At 43.4% G+C, this 16742-nt stretch overlaps 1 protein-coding gene across 11 annotated transcripts in view; it reads right to left on the reverse strand.

Moving 5' to 3' along the window:
* STXBP5 (syntaxin binding protein 5) overlaps positions 1 to 16742 on the reverse strand; it is a 904657-nt gene that overhangs the window by 300721 nt on the left and 587194 nt on the right. For all 11 annotated transcript variants that reach the window (XM_033939585.1, XM_033939588.1, XM_033939587.1 and 8 more), the window contains exon 10: positions 6256 to 6410. In XM_033939585.1, coding sequence (XP_033795476.1) covers positions 6256 to 6410 — 155 coding nt within the window. The remainder of the gene's footprint in view (positions 1 to 6255; positions 6411 to 16742) is intronic.

Consider the following 16742-nt stretch of genomic DNA (forward strand, 5'->3'; position numbering starts at 1 on the left):
TGGGCCTCTGCATGTGCGGATCGCCGGACCGAAGGTCTGATCCGAAAATGGATGTTCTTATGTTCTTAAAATGCTAGTATCAGTGTGTAAAAACTTAACACATCTTAGACAACTAGCAACTGAATACAATGATAAAAGAAGCTGCTTTTTGGATTTAAATGAAGCACTGTTAAAATGACATCAATCTGTGATGTAGCAACAAGAGTCTTGTCTGCTGATGAGTCTTCTTTTGTAATGTCTTTCCATCATATGCCCAGTTGCTCAAGTACGTTACTGTTACTGCAACAGATTCATCCATTGTTGCTGGCATCAAGAAGCTTTTCTAACACTTAACTGAGACCTATTTTCCTGTTTATCCACTACATCAGACATGTCAGACTCTGGACCATGGTGTAATAAAATTTGGCCCGCCAGACAATTACAAATTTTCAGTTAAGCTGGCCTGCCGGCAGACATTTTTGTTACCCAATCAGGAACAAGTGCCTCAGCAGCCCGTTCGTTCCCTCTACCATCAGGCTCCCTAAGGCTTATAACAATCACACATACCTACAAATATTTACTACAGACCAAGTACTACTCATCTTCCTCCGCTGTTAGCCGCCAACCCCTCCTAAGCAGAAGCCAGGCCCCAGTCAGAAATTACATATATTTCTCTCTCTGGCATTGCCTAGCAATGATATCCAGGAGTTACCAGAGAGCAAAGCTACAAGAAGCTGCTACAAACTACCTGGGGGAAGTAGCGGGTTTTCTCCTCCTCACCATTCACGCCTCTAGCATTTCATCCCACTACCCACTGTGAGATGACGGAGATGTATCTGGTGGAGTGTGTGTATAACCTGCTGGCGCAAGAGGAGGAGAGATCCATCAAACCCTCTAGGTAAGCTTGGGCAAGAGCTTCGAACCAGAGTTGATAAATGCTCTTTTATTTGCGCTTCCTTGTTTACCGTTGACTTTAAGTATCTTTTAATTCCTGGGCTGCTTTCTAATTTAAAAATAGTAAGGTTTTTTCTGCCAGCAGCGCTAAAGTGTAAGAATCTTGAAAATAAAGTACGGTTATCATCCCGCCTTTTTGCGCTTCTTCTTTGGACTAATGCTTTGTCCATTCTTCTTAGTAATAATTTGGTAAAGGATGATTTTCACAGCGTGGAACAGAAAGTGTTTTATGACCTAAAGATATCCCACGATTCCACTCGTCTGGCGACTTATGTCATTTTGCAATTAACACCTGTGTGGAGCACCAATAAAGGCACCATAATAACATCCTAGTTTAGTTTGAATCATAATGGTTTAAGTGGATAAGTAAGATGAGCTTTACAAAAATAAAAATCAGAACAAGAAAGATTTTGTTTTATCTGAATAAAGTAGCATGTGATTATAATGTTAGTCCATTTGGATATATTAAAGTTCAACGAACTTTATACCAGGGCTGTGGAATTAGAGTCGGAGTCGAGGAGTCTGAGTCGGAGGAAATTTCGGGTACCTGGAGTCGAAGTCGGAGTCAGAAGTACAAAAAACTAAGGAGTCGGAACATTTATCTACCAACTCCATTTTTGAACTTGGCATACCAATCATGAGTGATTCTTTCAGCTATAGCACCCACTATATACACAGCACAAATGTTGCGAGCAGCTTCTGCGGCCTTAGAACCTTGATTAAAAGCAAGAACAAGGTGGTGTCGAAAATGCTCATTTCTCTCAACTTGACATTCCATTTTAACGATCTGAAAATTAACCAGTGCTGTGGAGTCGGAGTCGAGGAGTCATAGTTGGAGGAAATTTCAGGTAACTGGAGTCGGAGTCTTAAGTACAAAAAACTGAGGAGTCGGAGTCGGAACATTTATCTACCGACTCCACAGCCCTGCTTTATACTTTCAAGTAGAATAGGCCTGTCTGTAGCAGACACTGTTGGGGATTGATGGGTGGCAGGGGTATGTGTGGGGGGGGGATGGGGTGTGATATTTCAGTTGCACATTGTTATTGTTTTCTATTTGTGATTTAAAAACAACAGTTCCACAAAGTTTTCTACAGGCTGGCCAAACAGGTCCCCAAGAAATTAACCTGTCGGCTGCAGATCCAGTCTGCTTCTTCTCCAGGCAGGCAGAGCTTACCCCGCGCACTGGGGAGCTCGCACTGAAATCCTCAAAAACCGTGAAAAAACACAGAAAATAATAAGGAAATATACAGAGCAGATCAGAAAAATATCTTCCAGCTTGCATGCAAAAGGATAAACTGAAGGGGGCAGCAGAGCTCTCTGCAGGAGGTGGAGTTGAAAACCTAGAGTGGATTCCTTCTACACAGCTCACAAGTATGGGAAGAATACCCTACTGTCCAGATTGACACACCTACTGCACTAGAAACATAGTTGCAGCTGAAGAGCTTGCTATGGCAGTAATTAGGAGTTATTTTTTTTGTTCCACGACGATTTTGGACACTTTTGTTAGGTGCAGGACATATACACATAGAATAAATGCACAGGGCCACATATCCCACAGCTCCAGATCTGCAAGAAAATTTTCAATGCTAAAAAGTAGGCGTTCCTCTATGTGCATTACACGGAGAGATAATTTTAATACTGAGATCATTGTAATACATTTGCATTGAATTATCAGAGGCTGCTACCGTGAGTGGTAAAAGTCATGCAGAACCCTTTTCTGAATTGGAGGCTGAAATAACTTGCATGCTGGACTGGCTACAGCCAGTCTAAATCAAATCTTACTGGCATGATCAACTTTTGAGCATCGGGGCCCCAAGTCGAAGTGCCTCTAATTTGGTCTCCAGTTTGTTAACCATCATATCTGCTATTTCTATTTTAGCAGCTCTAAGTTCTTGAAGCACTATTGAGAGTGTATCATTCGGCGATGGTCCCACTCGTTGCATGATAGACAAGGAATCATGTAAGGGTGAACCTTCGGTCAGGTTCTTCACTGGGGTAGGTCCCAGCTTTGCAGCCTTGCCAGATACAGATTGAGGGTGTTGATATCCTCTTCAATATTTGCCGCATTGACATAAACAGAGAGACTCTAGGTCCCAATTCTTAGAATTTGGTTGTGTATCAACCACTTTTTTTTTTTTTAAACTGTGCTGGTTCAAAAACAGAGGGTGTGAATAGAGGAGGAGGCATGGAGTGAAGTTATTCGCCAATGTGGTTTTCCAAACTAACAACACACTTTCGTGGTCAATAAAAAATTTAAATTGTTATAAAGGATCCTATTTAAAACTGATATCACATAAGACAAATTTAAACCAGTCAAGTTAAAAAGCAACTGTCTTTTTATCTGATAAGGTGGTGCCATTAACTTGAGTCCCTGAAATAACACCCTCTGTTGTTGACTCTATAACTTTCTTTTTAGTATTCTCTTTTTCTCTCTGTTCTATTATAACTTTCTTCTCCTTTATTCCATTATAATTTTTTCCTATATTGCTATTACTGCTTTGTATGGGGAAAGATACAGGAGCTGAATATACAAAAAGTGTGACCATCTTATCCTGATCAAACCTCCTCACATTAAAATTTGTCCCTCTGAATCTCCTCTTCCGCCTTTCAAAGCTATGAAACAAATGTTACATCAGAAAAGAAACAAAAAACAGATTTTCTCATATGGGAGTGAGTGGCACAGTGGTTAGAGCTACAGCCTCAGCACCCTGAAGTTGTGGGTTCAAATCCCTCACTACTCTTTGTGATCCTGGGCAAGTCATTTAATCCCCACATTGCCCCATGTACACTAGAAAGAGTATGAGTCCACTGGGACAAATAGGGAAACATGATAAAGCACCTGAATGTAAAACCACTTAGGATATAAGTGGTATAAAATTAATAGCATAATTTTGCTGAATAAAACAAACAAATAGGGAAAGCATACAAAGGAATCACTTTGGAAACACTTTCCAACTGATGTTTAGAAGCGGTATACAGTATATGTATGCTTCTCTGCAGAAGCACTAATATTCTATACATTTATGTACTAAAGTGATCTGTAAATGTAGAACTGCTATTTATATAGATTGTGCCACTGATAATTTGCTCAAAATTCTCCTGTACTATCTGAATAGCAGAAATATTAAGCTACTAGTCTTTAAGCCCGTTACATTAACGGGTGCTAGAAAGCAGCCCCCTTTCCCTCTCCCCCTCCAGTTCCTCCCTAACTGTCTCTCCGTAGCCCCCCTTCTGTCTTCCCCCCCTAAGCAAAATGATCTGCCTCCCAGCACACCCCTCCCCCCGAAGCAGCCCCCTTTCCCTCTACCCCTCCAATTCCTCCCTGACAGTGTCTCCGTGGTCCCTCTTCTGTCTCCCCTCCCAAGCAAAGCTCTCTGCCTCCCAGCACACCCCTCCCCCCAAAGCAGACCCCTTTCCCTCTACCCCTCCAATTCCTCCCTGACTGTCTCTCCGTGGCCCCCCATTTTATCTCCCCCCAAGCAAAGCTATCTACCTCCCAGCACACCCCTCCCCCAAAGCTGACCCCTTTCCCTCTGCCCCTCCAGTTCCTCCCTGACTGTGTTTCCGTGGCCCCCCTTCTGTCTACCCCCCCAAGCAAAGCTGTCTGCCTCCAAGCACACCCCTCCCCCAAAGCAGGCCCCTTTCCCTCTCCCGCTCCAGTTCCTCCCTGTCTCTCCGTGGCCTCCCTTCTGTCTCCCCCCAAGCAAAGCTGTGTGCCTCCAAGCACACCCCTCCCCCCGAAGCAGCCCCCTTTCCCTCTACCCCTCCAATTCCTCCCTGACAGTGTCTCCGTGGCCCCCCTTCTGTCTCCCCTCCCAGCACACCCCTCCCCTCCAAAGCAGACCCTTTTCCATCTACCCCTCCAATTCCTCCCTGACTGTCTTTCCGTGGCCCCCCATTTTATCTCCCCCCCAAGCAAAGCTATCTACCTCCCAGCACACCCCTCCCCCAAAGCAGACCCCTTTCCCTCTGCCCCTCCAGTTCCTCCCTGACTGTGTCTCCGTGGCCCCCCTTCTGTCTCCCCCCAAGCAAAGCTGTCTGCCTCCAAGCACACCCCTCCCCCAAAGCAGGCCCCTTTCCCTCTTCCTCCCTCTTCCTTCTTCCCAGTTCCTCCCTGTCTCTTCGTGGCCCACCCGATTTTCTCTTCTCGCGGTCTGGCCAGCTCCCCTAGTCCCTTGCCGCCGCCGCCACCCCCTTCCCTTCCCGCGGTCGACAAACCTCTTGGCTCGAGCAGCGGATGCAGCACTGTAAATACGCTGCTTCGTGGCCTCTACTGCCCCGATTTGCTCTTCCGTGTCTCTGATGACGTCATCAGAGACACGGAAGAGCAAATCGGGGCAGTAGAGGCCGCGAAGCAGCGTGTTTACAGTGCTGCATCTGCTGCTCGAGCCAAGAGGTTTGTCGACCGCGGGAAGGGAAGGGAAGGGGGTGGCGGCAGCAAGGGACTAAGGTAGACGGCCAGACTGCGAGAAGAGAAAATCGGGTGGGAGGCTCAACAGGGATTGGGGGGGAGGGGCGAAGACAACGACGAAGACTGAGCCCTTGCTTTCTCCCTAGCTCCCAGTGCCCTACCGGTCTGTACACCGCGATCTGGAGAGCAGGGAGTGCAACGGTTGCGGCTGGCAAGCAGTAAGGCTCGGGACTCGCGCATGCGCACGTCTGCAAAGCCACGGACATATATCTCACAGAACAGGGATTTCAGATCACGCAGATCTGAGTGCGCATGCGCGTCTAGCATTTTATTATATTAGATTACCCATAGAGCTAAGCAGTTTAATTTTAAGTCAAACTGCTTAGCAGCTAATTATCACTGCAATATTTGAGCGGCTTGCAGCGGGTAACTCTCCTCATTTATTCAGCGCAGCCACCTATCCAGAAAGCAGCAAAATATATATACTTGTTTAAATGTCATGGCTATGTTTAAAAAAAGGAACAGGAAAAAAGGCAAGTAAAGATGTCAAATCCAAGAACCACAGGAGCTTGGTTATATATGATAAGTCTCAATGAATCAAAGTCTGTTTGTGGTCCCAACTAGGATCCCAGTTTTGGCAATCTTACTTGTCTTTTTTTCCTGTTCCTTGTATGTTTTAAGGCAAGAACTCTCCTTTTTTTTCTTTGGGTATGTTAAAAAAACAAAAACATACACCCACTGCTGCATATTAGGCGGTATGCTTTTGTCAGGCATGTTGATAATTTGAATATAACCCCTATATTTCTGGAACAATGTAGTTTTCAAAAACAGATCAAGTGAAAAGGTATTTTCCAGTTGTTTGTGGTAAAACTGAGCAAAGATAAAACAAGAATATACTTTTAACAACTCACCGTTAGGATATGGTGTTTCACAGAGGGTTAGAAAATCAACAATTGAATAGTCCATTTCTAACACGGCAGTGCTTTTTCCATGCATAACAGTTAAACAGGGCCGTCGTCCTATTGTATCATATGACAAACCTCCTGACAAGATGATGAAAGGTTCTCTAAAAAAAACGAAAAAAAAACCCCATATAAATATATATAGGCACCTAATAACTAGAAAAAAAAATGTACAAGGTGTTTTGAAAGAGAAGAACAACATTTGTTAAAGACATGTGGCATCCCTCCAGAACAGGATGTGAAATGCACTGCACCTAAATTAATTTAGCAGTTTTATGCTCTTGACTTTTATGTAGGAAGAATGGGAAAGCAAATGAGAAAATCACGGCTGAAGTGAACACTACCCTCTCGGGAGCACTTATATTATGTACATAACAAAGTGAAACATGATTACGTAGCATTAGGTTTACAAAGAATGGCAACCAAAAATAAATGTGACAAAGTATACCTGCACTAAGAGGGAAGATTAGGGGAGTTGGTGGGACACAACGAAGGGCTCCTTTTACCAAGGTGTGCTAGGGCTTTAACGCGTGGAATAGCGTGCGCTACATTGCCACACGTGCTAGACCTAACGCCAGCTAAATGAAGTATGCGGAAGTTATATACCTCTGTACAGAAAGCCCAACCTAGGCCATTGTTGGGAATTATGCACATTGCTCTTGCCAGTTTCCATGGTCGTAGGGAGAGGCATTGCGTGAAGGGAGGGCTCGGGAAACAGCATTAGCTGTATGGTGTGGACAAACAAATGGACCAGTGTATTGAGCTACGCGGTGTCCCATGTGTAAGAATAATGTTAAGGTGTTTGGGAAGCAGGGCAGAGGGAGCAGAGAGAGAGGAGTGTACTTGCTGGGGCACTGTGTGGCAGGAAGAGAATACTTGCTACAGCTATGGAAAGAAGGGGAGAGTAATATTAGGCTGGGGTCTGAAAGGGAAACATAGAAACATAGAAATAGACGGCAGATAAGGGCAAGCAAGGAAGAGAAATGAGAGCTTGATGGGAAGTTTAGAAGGGAGGAGGGAGTACTGACATAAGTTTTCAGGAGAAGAGGAGGGAAGGGAGAGAACATATGACGTGATCTTGGAGAGAAAAGGGAGACTACTGACTAGAATATGGGGGAAGGGTCATTTTAAGATTGACTAGGCAGCTCCCCCTCCCCAAGTTCCTCAATTTAATCAGTTTTAGGGATAATTCTTTTGGTTTTTCAATCTCAAAGGACTCATTCCTCCTCTGAGTTAGGCCTGCACTCCACACATCTAAATATAGTCTTTGTGATTCAACATTCAATTTTACTCTATTTCTCTCTAAACTCGATCTTCCTCCCCTCCTGTTTTGTAGCCTACAAAGGCACCACTATTATAGCACACATCAAGAGCTCTCAGGCCCAACCTTTGTGTCACAGTAATACGTCACCTGGGAGGCTGGGGAGAAGATGGAGGGAAAACAGAAGTTCAAGATAAAAAAAAAGTTAGTAATTTTAATTTTCAAACTATCCTCTGACAGATGATCCACACTTAACACACAGTGGTAAAGAGGAGGGCATTTTGTACTGAATACAAATAATCAGGCATGTACTTTCACCTTCCAACACCTTTCACACTAATAATTTGTTTTGGGCCTGGGTGGGAATACATGTTGAGTACATTATTCATGTAGTGAGTGCACAATGATGAAGTCTTCTCATTCTCCCTCTGCACCTCACCACAACCTGGCATAATCATATCTCACTCTTTTCTTAACTCCATCGTTCTCTCCTACAATCCTCATTTCTCACCTTTTCCTCCTTATCCCTTGAGCCCTCTTCATTCCCTACCCCTACCCTTGCATGGATCACAAATCAATGATACTCCCATCATCACTGTGCCAAGGTCTACCAACCAATAAACAGTGTGAGACCTTGTTGCAAGGAATTGAACAGCATCACGGGCTTTATCCTATCTCAAGAAGACACTGAATGCTTGAATGTTTGGAACGCTATTGGTAAATGACTACACCAAAGTGTACATGTTTAGCTATTAGTGAAGTATGTTAAATTTCTGTTATTTTCCACAATAAAGTGCAGCTATTGAAGGTTCATTTAATAAAATACTGCTAGACTTTTTGCATAAAATGTATTTTTATCAATTTATTATTGCTGAGTGTGAAAACACAAAAGTTACAACTATAATACCAAAGAATTTGTTCCATTAAGGAAAAAATACAAATTTTTTTTAAAAAACAGATCTTTAAATAATCACTGACTTTGAAGGACCCCAGGATGGGCTTTAAAATTTTTTTAAAAAATTATTTTTTCATCGAGCACAATCAAAGTAATGGGGAAAAACTTCAGTTCACACAGGTTTCCCAACTTTAGGTTATCTGCACATCCCTACTATACATGTGAAATGAGGAGGAAAGAAGAGGAAGCCCCTGCCCTGAGGATCATCACACTGGCCACTATCAATAAATATCCACAGAATACTGTATCTTCTATTTTGCTGAGACATAGAGAGATTAGATTCTTACCTTGCTAATATCTTTTCTAGTAGATAGGTGTGGAAAGAGTATGGAACGAGTATAGATAAAAACAAGGGGGCTATAGGGCTAAATCAAGATAACATGACAGGTCATGGACCTGATGGGCCACCGCGGGCGCGGACTGCTGGGCGCGATGGATCTCTGGTCTGACCCAGCGGAGGCAAATTCTTATGTTCTTATGTGTGCCTTTCTGGATAGTAGGGTATGCTCTAGCCTGCAAGCTGTACAGAAGGAATACACGCCAGGTTTTCAATTCCACCTCCTTCTCCAGAGGGCTCTGCTGCCCCCCCTTCAATACCAAAGCAGGTATATATAGGAACAGAGAAGGAGGGGTATAGGGGGACTCTCTAACTACAAATCTGTCCTGCTCTGAAAGTATAATAAACAGGTATACATTTTAATTGAACAACTAAAACCATCGAAATAACCATACCAATCTGAAACATTTATGGAGCTCAAGCATACCCCCAATGAATTATGTCAATAGATTATTCTTTGTAACCTTGAGGTCTGACCGACATCAAAATCTCAGTTTTGACTCAAACTTCTGATTGAGACAGTAAGCAGGTGGAGAAATAATTGGCAGGGCGGGGTTCCAGAATGACAAACCTACTAGAAAAGATATTAGTAAGGTGAGAACCTAATCTCTTTTTCTAGTGCAATAGGTATGTCATTTTGGACAGTAGGGATTTACAAAAGTAGTCCCAGAAATCTAGGGCGGGACCCGTGCACCTGTTCATAATACTAAGGACCCAAAGATGGTGTGCAGTCACGTCTACTCTCTAGAACTTGGAGAATGGACCAGGTCGCTGCCTTACATCTCTCTGGGCACAATTGCCTGAGCTCCCACCCATGAAGAGGCTATGTTTCTTGTGGAATGCACTCTCATTCTTGTGGAATGCACTGCTTGCCACAGGCAACATATGCTAACAAGATGGCCATCTGTATTCATCTTGAAATGGTAGCTTTAGATGCCTGTCTACCATGTCTAGCTTGACTGGTGAGCACAAATAGATAATCCGACAGTCTGAACTCATTGGTGACCTCTAGATAATGTAGATCTCTCCTCACATCCAGCTTTCTCAGAATTCAGTCATTTTTCTTTGACGCTGTGGTCTGGAATGCTGGTAATCTTACCTCTTGATTGACATGAAATGCCAAAACTACTTTTGGCAAAAAGGACATAACTGTACACAAGGAAACTTCCGCCTCTGTGATCCTGAGGAAGGGCTCCCTGCATGACAGGGCCTGTAGCTCAGAGACTCATCCTGCTAATGTAATGGCCATGAGGAAAATGATCTTGATGGTAAGATTCCACAAGGACACCTCCTGAATAGGCTCATACGAAGCCATACTGAGGCCATGCAAACCATGTTAACGTTCCACGTTGGTCTAAGCCTCAATGCTCCCTTTATGAATCTGGCTATGTTTGGATGTGAAGCCAGAGGAGCTTTATGTTCATGGAATCTGAAGCACGAGATGCCTGCCTCTTGGACCCTAAGAGACACTACCGCAAGGCCTTTGTCAAGACCTGTTTGGAGGCATGCTAGTACCACCGAGATTGGAGCACTAAATGGCTCAACCTGCTCCATCGTGCATCAGTGTTGAAATGTCTATCATGCCTTAGCATAAGCAGAGACTGTCGTAGTCTTCTTGGCTTTGAGGAGAGTAGCAATGACTACCTTTGAATATCCTTTGTGCTTTAATGTTGCATGCTTAAGAGCCATGCCATAATACCAAATCAACCCAGATCTTCTATGACCATTTGGCCCTGAGAGAGATGCCTGACCTTCTGAAGACACATTAGGTCTGTGCACCATGGTTTGTGTGGCCAGCCTGTCCTATGAAGACCACTCTCCCTGGGTGAAGTATTTACCCTATCATGAGCCATGGAGGAAACACATACAAGAGCTCATTCTTTGGCCATGGTTGGACTAGGGCATCTAGGCCTTTATTTCGAGGATCGGATCTTTGACTGAAGAACCGGTCCACTTTCTTGTTCTTCACTGTAGCCATCAGAACAAAGACTGGCCAACACCATCAAAGAATGATGGACTGGAACGCTGTAGCAGATAACGTGCATTCTCCAGGGTCTAAGGTCTGCCTGCTGAGATAATCAGCCTGAACATTGTCCATTTCCCCTATATGTGCTATGGAGATCACCTGAAGGTGTAGCTCTGTCCACTGGAATAATAAGTGGGTTTTCAGGCTCAGCTGCACACTCTTGGTGCCTCACTGGCAACTGACATACGCCATCACTTTAGCAGTGTCTGAGAAAACTCGGTTCTCCCTTACCGCCTGTCCTTCTAGTGTCCTCTCCAGCTTCTGTAATGCCAAGTGAATGGCTCAACACTCCAATCCACTGATGGATCATTTTCTCTCGGAGGTCGACCACTGCCTCTGTTTTGGGTAATGGTTGCAATGGCCTCCCCAGCCAAATTAGCTAGCACCTGTTGTGAGAATCACCCTCAGAATTTTCCTGCAGGGCATGCTCCGCAATAATGACTCTGAACAGAGCCACCAACCCATAGGAGTCCATTTGTGGAGACCACCGAGATAGCAGTGCATTCTGACGAGGGTGCATGTGAGCCTTCATCCAAGAGACTATATACATATATAGTGGCCATCATGGAGTCCAGCACTTGAAGGTAGAGCCACATACACAGGGCTGGCTTGGCCATCAGGACAGTTATCTGCGTGAAAAGCTTCTGTCTGTGTGCTTCTAGAAGATAAACATGGCCTTCTGCCATGTTCTATAGCATTCCCAGATATTGGGAAGGAACCAGTTGGCTCTTTCAAAAATTCACTATCCAGTCCAGGATCTGCGAGAGCTGGATCACTTGAGCCACTGCTTGTTCTCCTTCCAAGAATGATGGAGCCTTGATCAGACAGTCATGTAGATACAGGTGCACTTGCAAACCTGCCCTGCAAAAATATACTGCTACCATCACCATCACCTTGGTGAACATGCAGGGTGCTGTTGCCAATCCAAAGGGGAGCGCCGAGAACTGATAATGTCTCTCTAGCACATAGAATCTCAGGAATCTCCTGCATTCTGGAAAAATAGGATTGTGGAGGTAGGCTTCTGTCAAGTCTAGGGAAGCTAAAATTAACCTGAGCTATCTTTGTAATGACTGACTGCATGATTTCCATGTGAAAGTGTGGAACCTTCAGGGCCTCGTTGACATATTGTATTTATTATATTTGATATACCACTTGTACATGAGTATTAAGCAGTTTACAAAATGAATAATATAAGATCCAGAATGGGTCTCCAATCTTCTGAGCCTTTCCTGTACACTTTGAAGTATATGGAGTATATGCCCGAGCCCAATTCTTCTAGTGGCACTCATCTATGGCCTGAATTTCTACAAGTCTCTGCACTGTTGCTAAAACTCTGCATGACTTTTCTGGGCATCCCACTAGGAAGTCCACAAACCAGTCTTTTGTGGGATGGGTGAACTCAAGCTTGTACCTTGAATTATCTCCAGTACCCAGTGATCTGACGAGATGTGCGCCCAGACCTTCACATATGCCAAGAACCTTCCTCTTATCTTCAGGTGGAAGACTTTGGACCTGGCATCATTGTTCCTTCTTGGAGGATGAAGTGGGGTGAGGACCGGCAGCTTGGCTTTGACTAGGCCTGTAAATCTCTGCCTTGATCCCTGATAGGATCTCTGAGATGGGCATCTAGAATTATGAAAATTAGAACACCCAGAATCTCTAGAGGTTCTCAGTCTGATATCAGGCAGAGACTTTGGCCAGTGATCTGCTATGCTAGCCATCAGATCATCCAGACCCTTTCTGGACAACATCTGACCTTTGAAAGGGAGTCTGTTAAAGAGTAGCCTTAGAAGTGAAATCCCCAACCCACTGCCTGATTCAGAGCATTCTGCGGGCTGAAATCAAATAAGTCAAGACTTTGCTCATGACTCTGATGATATTATAGAGAGCATCGGCCACATAATCCACCCTGCCAGGGTGACCCCACACATTTTGGTATGACAAGTGCATTGTACAAAAGAGGCTGCTGCAGCTACTTTGATCCTTAATGACCAAGTTTAGTTTTACATCTAGGTCATTAAGTGAGGAGTGTCTTAAGTCCTAGCCTCCTCCCAACTTTACCTTAAAGCCCTGGTGGTCTAATGATGAAGTAGGGCAGGAGTGATCTTCCTATGCTCCTGTCCCATGAAAGCTGTGATCAAAAATGGCTGCTGCGAGTTCTCATGGTGCCAGAAATGGTATTCAATTCTGATCAATCAGAGAAACTCATACAAATCTCTGTAACACTGGATGATGTAATGGGTCAATTTGACAAGAATGGATTAATGAGAGAAAACCAACAAGAATTTAGTCAAGGGAAATTTTGTCTCACTAATCTACTGCATTTCTTTGAAGGGGTGAATGAACATGTGGATAAAGGTGAACCAGCTGATATTGTGTATTTGGATTTTCAAAAGACATTTGACAAAGTATCTCATGAAAGATTTCTGAGGAAATTAGAAAGTTATGGGATAGGAGGCAATGTCCTACTATGGATTAAGAACAGGTTGAAAGACAGAAAACAGAGAGTAGGATTAAATGGTCAATATTCTAAATGGAGAAGGGTAACTAGTGGGATACCCCAGGGGTCTGTGCTGGGACCGCTACTTTTTATCATAGTTATCAATGATCTAGAGATGGGAATAACTAGTGAGATACAGCAGACTCTCAGTTAAATGGCACCCATGGGGATTGATAGATGCCGGATAAATGTGGTTTCTGGTTGCTTGAGAGCTACTATTAAAAATAGGCATAACTAATACTGTACCCCATACTATACAATACATAAACATCTGGAGGGCCTCCAGCATGCGCAGATGCATGTGATGTTATCCGCCCATGCTTGTTGAAGGCCCTCCAGATGCAGCTGGAGCTCGAGGTTTTCCAAAACCTGAACAAACTGCTAGGTTTTGGAAAGTCTGTCTGGGAACCCAGACAGTCCTCAACACTGCTGATGTCCATCATGAATTTGCTAGAAGCCTGAGCCATATACTTCCAAAATCGAGACCCAGGCTTCAATTGGGGCCTCTGGAGCCAAACTGAGCATGTGCAGGAAGTTCGCACATGCTCAGTTGTTTCCAGCTGACTAGGCCCACATCTCTGGGGCTTTCCTAACCACTTAAGCCTGACCGGCCCTCACTCTTTGGCTATCTGCAGATGTGACAAGTCACATCTGCAGCGACTCTGCCCCCCAGGGATGCCGGAACTAAATTGGACCCAAAAATGGGTCCCAATACATCCTGCCTGCCCATGTCAGACCCCGGCTGTACCCCAAACTTTCCAGGAGCTCCAGAGACAATTCCGAAAGCATCTGAAAACCTGGCTTTTCTCCAAAACGTAAAGCTATCTATTTAAAATGTAAAGCTAGCTATCCTCTTCATAACCTCTAATTTCTTATTATGTCCTTCCCTAATTTATTGAATTACCTGAAACCGTGCCGAGCTCTATCTTTACGGAGATGATGCGGTATACAAACTTAAGGTTTAGTTTATTTTAGAAACCCCAGAACAGCCCAGAAACCCCCACCTAGGAGTTCCAGCCAGCCCTCCCCCCCCCCCTTAACAGGAGGTAAAACTTATTATTTTTTTTATAACACTAGGTGTGCCACGAGGACTGGATTGAGAATGGTTGGTATCAACACTTAAATTTTCCTTCATTTGCATTATCTTAATTTTGGTGCTGGGGAGAAAATGTTTCTTGAGGATACTTTCTTTATATTTGCTACTTTTACAATTCTCCAGTTAAAGTCAAATATAATGGATTCAGGTCTCTCCTTATCTATATACATGCACACACACATATGTATTATAAAAAGCTGATAAGTCTTATAATCAAAATGTTTTAGATTGAGGAAACAGTGCATAGCAATTAATAACTGTGCCTGTAATAAGTTAGGAAGATCTGCAAGATAGTAATATAGAGAAAGGAATCAAATAATGACACGACCTCCACCCTCATAAAACAGAATGCTATTTTATCAAGACAGAACAAACTGCTGGTTAATGAAATATGATGAATCTGGATTAATGAGTCTCTGAAGAATACTGATAAGCTCATAGGATAGACAAAAATGATTGTTGATGGAGCTTATTAGAATTCCAAGGTTGCACAAACTTCTATCAAATAAAAAACTCATCATGGGTTCTTCCTAGCTAAAACTAGGCTAAGAGAGAGTTTCCAAATATTTAACATCTTAAACCTTAAATGTGTCAAGGTGGGGCTGAGGAGGGGGAGGGGCTTCTAAATATTTTACACAGAATTTAGTAAAAGTACATTTAGAAATAAGTATATTCAGATATTTGATATACATGTATACTGAATTTGAAGGTACATTCAGGAGTGTCAAGATGTAAAGGATTTTCCATAGACTTTGAAGATTTTATGGAACAATGCAAAAATGAAAATATTCTATAAAATGTAGGGATATATTAATTTGTGAAAAAAAGCCTTTTGATAGACAAAATCCTTGAGCGTTGTCAAAATTAGAACAACTCTGGTTCACCTACCTGCATTATAGACATTTCTGTTGCTTTTTGCCTTCAAGAGAGGTCAACAGGTTTTGGGTTTTTTTTAGAAATATGCTGTACCACATTCTTCCAACAAGTAGGTCAAAAACAGTTTACAAAACTAAAATGCATACTAATGAGAAGTAAATGGAAATCAAATCACTATAGGAAACAGCAGTCAATAAAGAACATGAACACCGTGTAAAGCAGGGGTGTCCAACCTGCGGCCCGAGGGCCACATGTGGCCCCGTGAAGTATTTTGTACGGCCCCGGTCGAGGGTGATGCAGTGTTTTCCTCTGCTGCCCCCGGGTGTTTACCATCTTGCCGGCTCCCTCCTCTGTCTTGCTGCAGCGTTTGCGCATTTGTGCGGCCACAGAAACATTTTTTTTCAGCCAATGCGGCCTAGGGAGACCAAAAGGTTGGACACCCCTGGTGTAAAGGATTTTCTGGGGCTCCTCCCTAGTCATAGGAGCTCCAACCATGGCTCTTCAAATATTTGCTGAAACAAATGCATTTTCAGGACTGCTCTGAAACGGGTAAGTGAATTCAGACTGTAAGATCAAAGATAATGAGTTCTACAAAGTAGGGGCAAGGCAATAAGCCTAAATTCTATATGCAATTAATTCATAAGAAGGACCTACCACATTTCATTTTTTTCCTGCTGTTTATACAAGATAATGCCCTTTTGCTCCAGAAGAATCAGAGGCGGCTTGACAACCATACTGCAAGCTTTTTGATTTATTCATGTATTTGCCCTTTAATTGACATTCCACCACTGGGAGAACTCTTCATTCCTTAATACTTTCTTTGGGTAGCATACTATTAAATTAGCCTGCAGATATGAGAAAGCGGCAGAGTATGAGGGGGGAGGGGACAGGGCTCATTTCCTGGGCCAGGTTTGGCAACCTTATCTTGCATGACGAAGGTCTGTTGGTATCCTAGTCAACATAAGGTATCTATGTGGCAGCTCTGAGTATTTTTAATTTACCACTCCTCCCTTATGATTCCTGTTATATTGTTCTAAAACTATTGGCAGTATACATATGTAGTAACATCATACTCAGTATAATAGAACTTTCTATTTGTTTTTTGTATGTCCAAAAATTCAGCAAAAATGTTTGACTGGAGAGATAGCCCAGCAAGGTCTATGGCTACTAGCTGTAACATGGAATCAGACATGATCTCTGAATACCGAGTCCCCTTTGAGAAAGGATGATGGGGAAGAAGGTGAAGGGCAAACACTGAGGCAACAGATACACTGTGCAACACATAATTTAGACCACATGGCAGCAAACAGCTTGCTGCTCACTATTGCTAGCTATGCAGGAAGTTAGGAGGAGGAATTATCTTCTCACAGAGAATAAGATGGGTG

Source organism: Geotrypetes seraphini, chromosome 3 (assembly GCF_902459505.1).
Source record: "Geotrypetes seraphini chromosome 3, aGeoSer1.1, whole genome shotgun sequence".
Classification (NCBI taxonomy): Eukaryota; Metazoa; Chordata; class Amphibia; order Gymnophiona; family Dermophiidae; genus Geotrypetes; species Geotrypetes seraphini.